General features: G+C 42.4%; 1 protein-coding gene across 1 annotated transcript in view; it reads right to left on the bottom strand.

The window, feature by feature from the left end:
* Positions 1-8,773, bottom strand: part of DDX11 (DEAD/H-box helicase 11) — a 23,954-nt gene extending 15,181 nt beyond the window's left edge. The window contains exons 1-9 of the mRNA XM_053465487.1: positions 8,685-8,773; positions 6,846-6,986; positions 5,931-6,149; positions 4,732-4,818; positions 3,854-4,008; positions 3,045-3,087; positions 2,217-2,324; positions 1,132-1,219; positions 1-156 (exon numbers count right to left, since the gene is read on the bottom strand). The exon at positions 1-156 is cut by the window's left edge and continues 50 nt beyond it. Of these exons, the coding sequence (XP_053321462.1) occupies positions 1-156; positions 1,132-1,219; positions 2,217-2,324; positions 3,045-3,087; positions 3,854-4,008; positions 4,732-4,818; positions 5,931-6,149; positions 6,846-6,986; positions 8,685-8,717 (1,030 nt within the window). The 5' untranslated portion in view covers positions 8,718-8,773. The remainder of the gene's footprint in view (positions 157-1,131; positions 1,220-2,216; positions 2,325-3,044; positions 3,088-3,853; positions 4,009-4,731; positions 4,819-5,930; positions 6,150-6,845; positions 6,987-8,684) is intronic.
* Between the last annotated feature and the right edge of the window lie 392 nt (positions 8,774-9,165).

Below are 9,165 nucleotides of genomic sequence, written 5' to 3'. Positions count from 1 at the left end.
CTTCTCTGGCCACTGACACGAGCTGTTCAATGTCCTTCACCTCAACCAAGACCTCATCTCGAAGCAGCTGCATTTGTTCATAGGAGTAATAGGGACACGCAAGCCGGCTCTCCTTCTTCTTCTTCTTCTTCCCCTCTGGCTCCTCAATTTTTTTATCTGAAATTTGAAAGCAGAATTTGCAAGAGTCTATATTATCTCTGTGGACAACTTCTGAGTTAGAACCACAATTTTCAACACTTCTGCTGGACTGATCAAACTCAACCCAATATAGATCAGGAATAGTTTATACGAGCCAAACCAGAAGTGTAACAAAGTATCTCAGTATCTCAAGAACCTTCCTCGTCGGGCACTAGAACGTGACCAGGAGTTTTGAGTAAGAAGACGCCTGAACACCAATTTGTTTGTTCCATAGATCCCCGGCACCCTAAAGCTTAGTTGACCCCTGGCTGTTGCATTGATCCCCATCCTCGGCGCCTGGATCCTTCTTCTTTGAGAAGGACCTGGTTGAATAATGAATAGCGACGTCAAAAGACTTAAAAAATCTCTCCCTTTAGTGAATAATCCCCAATGCCACCAGGGCCGCGTCACCCTCCTGCGCTTAAAGAAAACAAAGAAAAGTGTGAAAGCTAAATAAAAAGGGTAAGAAACCGCGTTACCCCCCTGACCCGCCGTATCCATAGAGAAAAATAGAAATCATCGGGTTTCCTGCAGCGAGAAGGCTTTCGCTGCTGTGTCCAAGCCAGATGTTAATTACGTGGCCCTCGCCTTTGGCTAAAAGCAGCTGAAATAACCGTCTGTATTTGCCGAGGCCGCATGAGAAATAATAATATTCTCGACACCTTCTGAGATTTAACGCGGTAAAGCGAAACATTCGCACGGCTTTATATCATCAATCACAGCCCCGGCATCCACACAAAAATGTTTGTCTGAAGTCCTGAATCGAAAGCTATTCTTAAAAACATTTCAACTCTTTGTACGCAAAACAAATGACCCAAAAAAAAAAGGTCTATAAAGCTATAAAGGAAATAAAATCACCCCTTTTCGGGCCATTTTTTGAAGAATTAGGATTTTGGAGCAGGATTCTTTTTTTGGGGGGGGGGGAGTTCATAGGCAATGGGACCTTTAACTCACCGCTTTTGTTCTTTTGCAGCTCCATGCAGCGATCGTTGATGAGCTGCACCGTTCCGAGGCGACGCACGTCATCGTTCACACACATGTTCTGCGGGCAGAGAAGTCCGTAAGCATTAGGAATTAGCGACGCACGTCGCTGTAACTTTCATGAGCTATCGACAGGAATATGGTATATTAAATAATATTACTTCCATATTATATATTATATGAAACGTACGTGTGAAAACCCGGTATCAATTACTTCCCCTATAGCTTCACTCGCTGTCGGTTTCACTAATATCTGGGGATGACTTTTAATAAAAATAGTATTAAAATACAAGGTTTCACTCTGTTAACCCCTTAAACAGGAAAAGTTCCATAGAAAATCCTCCAGTAATGCACACAATAATCGGGCACTGAAAGCAAGAATTGCTTCCCCTCCATCCATTCGGTAACAGGGTCGTTGACTTTCAATGTGATTGACTGCTAGAGAAAATGACTCCGTAAGAAACGCTTCACCCTCGTCACGAGGACAAAGCGGGACCATTTGTCAGCACTTTGACATTACCTCCAGTAAAAATGACCTTGGATAATAAGATTTTGGCTAATGGCGGACCACGGCCACAAAGTTTACTTAGAAACATTGGCAGCTACCCGGATCGTTAAAAGGAAACCCCACCATCTTTTTTTTGTAGTTTTCATATTTGTGAGGTCAAGTAGGTTACTATTTCTGCAACTTTTTGCTACAGATATCACATTTATTATATATATATATATTCCAAACCACGACATGACAATAACAAAAGGATATAAAAGTATGGTGGGTATTCTCCTTTAAAATCGTACCCGGGTGTTAGAATGTTTCAATGAGCATTTAAAGAGCCGACCGTGCCTGATACGCTGTGGCATCCATTAGTAGGGGTCGCTTCACATTCTGGAGAGATCTGAACTTGCGCGGGGAAGGAACATGTAGAAACCTTCAGCATCTTCAAGTATCAGAAAGCTCCATCCACAATGGCAGAAACGCCAAAAGTTTCCATTTTGACTCATGAAGCTCATCTTTTATATATTGACATTCAGCCGCGGAAGGTCTTTGGGTTCCTCACCTGCCTCGATCCCAGAGACACCAGTTTGATCTGCTTGCAGAAAGGGCTCTTCTGGACCTCGTGGACAAACTGCGAGAGCTGCGAATGTGTACGGCTGCAGTAATAAACCTGAGATGAAACAAAGACAGCGGATTACGATGGCGCCGGGCGAACTTCACCAGGTTCAAAAAGCGCGAAACCCCCAGAATCACCCAACGTATCATCCAAAGATATCAAAGCTTGCTGTTATTAAAATCTTTACCCTCTGCGGATGACTGTAAGAGGGCGATGATGTCAGAAGGTAACATGTTGGCTTCTAAAGTGGTTAAATGGCCATCTATGGACTCCTGTAATGCTGATAACTGCTGGTGTCAAGAACATACATGTAGATGGTATGTAGAGTCAAGTAAATGCCTTCTACTCAGCCAATAAAAGGTATGACCTTGACAAGCAAGTTTTCTGTATTTACATGGCGAACGTTTTTCAAGGAAATGTGGATTTTTCTTCTTACTTCAGGGGCAGTGGTTTAAAACCAAAACCGCTAATCCCTCATATATCCTGATTGCATCTCGTCTAAGTTTTTCCTGGCCAAGAGCCTATCATCATCTTCTGCCGGGGTGTTTTCCTGCCGTGCCCTGTTTTCAAGCTACTATGTTCTTATTGCTTTACAGCAAACATAGTAAATTATTTTAAGTCAACACTTTTAGAAAGTTGAGGACGTGTTGAAAATAAGCCTGGTTTTTAATTATTCAGGCACTTTGCATAACTTTCACATCTGAATGCAAGCTAGTTTCAAGCATGTCGTATCAGACTCGACGAGAGTATTTAATTTGGAAGCAGTTTTCCAACCTTCGTCACATGCTCCTCTTCCAGATCATCATCGTCTTCCATCCTGCCAAAAAATGAAAAGAAAAAAAAAAAAAAAGATATTAAATCTGTATTCCGCTGTGAAATTGAAAACGCTACCAAGCTGGAGAAATTGGCATTTTACCCTAAAAATGAACACTTTCAGCTTTTACCACAGTAACGTACCTACTGGTAATTAAACAGAATACATATTAAGTAAGTCAAATATATATATATATATACATACACACGTATATATACATATATATATATATATATATATATATATATATATATATATATATATATATATATATATATAGACTATTACTATGAACTAAGAAAGAAAATACAGAATGGGACAGTTCCACGTCTTAAAACATTAAATGGAAAAAAAAATACAGTTGGAATTAAAAAAAACATTATTATTCATTTTTATTCATTTTTATTATTTTATTTACATTTCTTGTAATTTCACAATCGATCAGCTGGGAAAAGGCATGATGAGGGGTCCTTTCGTTAATTAGTGGTGCTTCAAACCTATTTTTCTTGTACCTTTTAAGTGATTTTTTTGCTTCTGCATCAAAAGTAACCCAAATGCAGAACCTTACTTTTTTATGTTGATTGCCTTTCTCTTATCTTGCCCAAATCCCTCTAAAAGGAGAAAACCATGTCTTGAAGTTCCTTAAACTATTAATGAATAAATGAAAATGTTTTTTTAGGGTGAAGTCTGCGCAGAACACGACTATGTGCAAAATATTCCTCATCCCAGAACCTGGTTTTGCGGCGTCCCAGATTTATTAGTGTCATACTCTGGTCCTTTCTTGGTTTCCTCATCGCTTTCATATTCTGCGAGAAGAAGCTCTTCCTCTCCGTGATCCAAAGCCTGTTCTGGTCCCAAGTCTCCAGAGGCCAGCATCTGCTGACTGAGCTGCAGAAGGCGCATTGTCTCATCCTCTTCTTCTCTCTGAGCAAAGAAAAGAAAGCGGCGAAGGAAACCGTTTACACGCAAATACAAATTTAAGAAATAGACAGCTTTTTAAAACGGTAGAGCCCAACACAGCGAGGGAATTTAATCACGAATGCAACAGGCATATAGCTCCTGAATCAAAGACGAGATCAATGGGCGATTAAGGGTCTTTACTGCAGGACCAGATGGTCTGAATAGGTCTGATGTGCTGTCGAATACGGTCCCAGAGAAGTCAATGTCCTTAGTAGCCAAAGAAGCTACCTCAACAATGACACACGTTGTAATGGCTGTATTATCTTTTTGGGGCGGGCTGGCTGGCGGGCTGGTGGGCTGGCTGGCTGGCGGGCTGGCTGGCTGGCCTGCACACCATAAACAAAAAAAGGAAATATTTGCTAAAAAGACATGATCGACTACTTTGCTTTTGATATTTTTTATGCCTCCTTCTTTGTCTTCATGATTTATTAACACACATCCCATGTCAAAACCTGCCTTGGTTGTCAGTTCCCAGATACTGCACGTCGTGGGTCAGGTTGCCACGCTGGCTAGCAAATGCTGCTTCGCTGACGATAACCACTAACATCATACAAGTGCTGCTGAAAACCCATGATGGCGGAGCGTTGGTTACTTGCTTATACACGCCAACATGTCCTTCGTCAGCCTCGTTACGGGAAACCTTTACTAATTAATTGCCATTAACTGCAATAAGTTCATATTTATCACCTTCCTCTTTGAGGCAAATTTCAGCTGAACGTTGCGGCGAATCTGCTCCAAACGCTCCTCTCTTTTCTTCCTCCTGATCTGCTCCTCCTGCATGAAAAGAAAGTGGTGTTAGAGCGTTATAAAGCCGTTCGTGTTTTCCCCTTTGTACCGCGCTGCGGAATACGGCGGCACTATATAGATCAATATATAAAAAAAAAATACACCCTTGCTTGATGCGCTTAATTTATATAAAAAATAAATAAAAAATAGATCAATAAAATAATAAAGTCCTCCATCTGGCACTAAGCCTGCCTGGATACGTCAGAAAAATACATTCAATTAGCCGAAATCGGGCAATGTAAGGCTTTCTGCATCGGCTGTTTGAAGCGAGAATTAACGTGGGGTTTTGCTACTTCGGAATATTTGAAGTCTTGTATTTTTCTCGGCTTTAAATTCAATTCCAAAAAGTGCATCTCTCTTAAGGGAAGTACACTTCAAAACAGAACTAATGCATTTAATGAAACATTCAGTTTGCAAAAGATAGATTAGAGCAAAAAAGGGGAGGGGGGGTTGGCAAGCGAAATGATCCGCAGCAAGAAAGCAAAGCGTGGCGTTGTAGGTCCCCCTGGTGGCAAAAAGTGATGATGTCATCGGAAATGTTCTGCGGCGCTCTAAATGGAAATGAATATTTTGTATTTTTGTAGATTTGTGCGAGCCGCGGCAAGGAGGTCGGGAATGGGATGCGCTTTTCAATGGACCTAAAACATGCTGATGGGGTGCTTCTGAAATTGAGCAGTTTTAGATTATACTGCGGATATAAAATACATACATAAAAAATCTGAAACGATGAGCGTCTGAGCTTCTTAAAGAATGACGTATGGATTTCGTTATTTGCCGGGTAATTGAAGGCACTTGTGACCGCTATAAGATGGGATGTGTAAAAAAAATATATAATAATTATAATAATAATAAATATTCCGGTGCAATGCCTTTGCAGGTGGTATTATGACCAGAGCAATCGAAGGTTCCTATGGAACATGCTACTGGTTGCTATGGTGATAAAACTGCTTTTCAAACTTTGCACCTAATTTTTTTTTTATACATCCACTGAATTGCCCCAATATGAAAGGATTCGTACAGAAAACAAAAGTCTCTGAAATAATATGCCTACGAATACAGGCGAAGGTGTGACTCCCGCACCTCCAGAACGTTTCACGAACCTTGATCCTGTTCTTCGTGTCCATCTGTTCCTTCTTCTGCACAAACTGGCTGATCCAGTCCGGCTCCTTAGCGGCCCCCGCGGGAGGGACGTCCGATCCCGACTCCCCGCTCGGCTCTTCGTCTCCTGCGCGCAGGGCTTCGGCTTCCTCTTTCTGCTTCTTTTCTTCAAAGTCTCTGAGCCAAGTCAGGGCTCCGCAGATCAAACTCAGCGACTTGCCCTGTAAATGGGGGGGAAGACGTCAAGAATACAACGTAAAGTAAGGGCCAACCAAGCCCTGGCGTAATTCTCCCAAACGGATTCCCTAAGTGCTTTCATTCCTCTTGATTAAAGTCATCAAACCAGGCAGCCCTCTGTCCCTTTTTTTCCTTCTTCATAGTCTTTATACCATACATGCAGGCTATCCTGATTGGTTGAAAAGCTTTGGTGCCATAGCAGCAGAAAAAAAGCCTTTTTAATAGATTATTGAATTTAAAACGTATTAAATGCTTTATTTTCTTTGACTAACGCTACAGAGCAAGTAAGTGTCGGCACGGTGCACCCCATTACCACTTGGTAAGCGGATACGAGCACCTAAACCACCCATAGATTACCGTTAATTCTATAGAATTGCGTGTTTTATTATTTTGTGGGACATAAACGTTTTATTTAGAGTTTCCTCAGAGAAAGAAAAATCTTCTCATAGTTATTATAGATAAGTGAAGAGATTCTGAATGTTTCGAATATGTTATGAAAAATCAGACATTATGCTTTAGTTCAGGGGCGTCCAACCTGGGGCCCTCCAGCTGCTGCAGGACTACATCTCCCATACTCCTCAGCCAGCCCCTGAGCATTGTGGGAGATGTAGTCCTGCAGCAGCTCGAGGGCCGCAGGTTGGACACCCCTGCTTTAGTTCGTCGCCGATCTCGATCCTCACCGTGCCTGTGGGGCTCTCGAAAATGCCAACCTTCCCAGCATCTAAGGCTCGATAGAGCTCCGTCATGAACTGTTCTTGGATCGGGTACGGCTGATAAGGGAACGGGAACTCGATCGCTTCCGGGGGCTGAATATCCATTCCCTGAAAAAGAATGCGAAAATGAATATCAATAATAATACTAAAAGTCAATATTTATTATGTAGTATTTCAGAACGTTGATTGTCATATTCACTTCCCAAAAAACGTCATATACTTATGCTGGTCGCGGCCCTTTATTAGGGTCTGCCAGTATATATTCAGCGATGACCCCCTTGGGTAACTGTTATACGAAGAATTATGGGCCATAGTCTGTCGTTGTGGGCAAACGGCCATATTCATTCATCTTGAATAGAAGGTAGCCTAGGGCGAGCACATAGGCCATGTTTTCCAGGACACACATAATTTTTACATATTGCTGATTGGCCCATTTTAAAAGCTTCCATAAGTCTTTTCCTTTCTCAGGTTGACCGCACGCTAGCCATTCAACAAGCTAGTTTGCCATCGGCAAGTACAGGTGCTGAACGGGTCCAATCCTGAATAATGCCGCTAAGGAAGCGGGCAAGCACACGCGTGTGAAGTCGTTCGGCCATCCTGCCTGCCTGAAACATATTACCGCGCCCGTGCCGCATGTACAGTACTACTTCATTCCCTGTGATACGACGCCGTGGAATATGACGGCGCTATATAAGTCAATCAATAATTAAATTCTGTTTTGGGGAACTTGAAAGGCCGGCCCTTCCATCATATTTTTCTATACAATGTTTTTTTTTATATAGAGGCATCTGGTCGCTGTTAGAAAGAATAAATCCTACATGTTTTATTTTTTTTTAGAAGAATTACATACAACTCCTATGGTGCTCAGCCAATACTTTATTGACTGCAAAAAAATGAACAATGTAATGCTTACATGGGTAATTAAAAGAAAATATAGTACCCGGTCTTAATGGCCTAAATAATACAAGGCCTCGTACCATAGTAAGAACCAATCAGCACAAAGCTTACTGAGGACTAACACACAGCGGAGTTACTATTACCTCGGTAGATTTTTCGCTGTTACCCCGCTCTTACTTCACAATGTAAATACTATCCGCTTCTCCCGCGCTACCGGCATCCAGAGGCGTGTCTTCTGACTACCAGCCAATCGTATAGGCACACCAGAGCTCGTGACCACGCCCATCAGAGCTGTAAAAGGGCCATACTGCCAGGGGGCGGGCCCCGTTACTAAGAACCAATTAGAGTGTGAAGCTGAAAATAGCCAATGGCCGCATGTCGCTAGTAGCGAGGCGTAGGGGACGACTAGCGACATTTTTTCATCCAAAAGATGGCGTCTGGTTGGCAGAGTAATTATGGTGTGTGCTTTAAGAGAATATCGAACACATTAACCCTCCTGACACATCACTGCCAATGTCTGATTCTTAAAACAGTACTTTTGTGACCTAATTATTTTGGCTATTTTCTTGGCATTTAGAAGAAAAATATAATTTATTCCATACAATTTAATTTATAAATTATATATTACAATACATCTATTATTGTAATGTTTAGGGCTGTGGAACTCTCATACCCAAATCTGGGAACTTTTTGACTTCTGGCTACCCAGAGACCCCCTTTGCGGGATGCGAGTAGGAGGTCCTGCTAATGACAGTGGGCGGTTCCCGCGACCCAGAGTCTCCCCTTAGTGACCCGGAGTCTCCGAGCGAGACCTGGAGAGTTCCCAACATTCTGAGCTCCTAGAAAAGGGGGGCATCGGGAGAAGAAAGGGGGACAGAAGTGATTGGCCCCTTCTTAAGAGCAGCTCACCTTGTATGGGATGAAACAGACATGCCTATGCATCACTCCAAACAGTCCAGGATTTTACAGGACAGTCCTGATTTTCCGGGCAAAGGCCTATGAAAATCAGGAGTGCCCTGCAAAAAAAATGGGAAGAATGCATGTACCCGCCCCATATCAGCTAAGCGTTGCTTTAGAAGTGTCTGATACTTCTTTAAAGCCAAAATCCTTCTGTCCCTCTTTCCTCCCCGATGTCTTTCTTTTCTTGGAAAACCAGGATTGTCCCATGAAATCCGAGACTGTTAGGAGGTATGTTATACTACTTGTTTTCAGGCAAGGATACACAGAATTCCTGGCCCGTTGGCAGCCCTCGGGGACTGAGCTTGTACACGGCTGCCCTACAGCATACCCAGCTGTACTCAACCCACATTTAATGCAATGAAACAGTAAGGCAAAATCCTGAATAAATAACTGAGCGGGTAGTAGAAAAGTGGAACAGCCTCCCAGCAGA

The sequence above is a fragment of the Spea bombifrons genome, chromosome 4, assembly GCF_027358695.1.
Source record: "Spea bombifrons isolate aSpeBom1 chromosome 4, aSpeBom1.2.pri, whole genome shotgun sequence".
Lineage (NCBI taxonomy): Eukaryota > Metazoa > Chordata > Amphibia > Anura > Pelobatidae > Spea > Spea bombifrons.
Note: the sequence above shows the minus strand (reverse complement) of the source record. Positions and strands in the feature narration are given on the sequence as shown.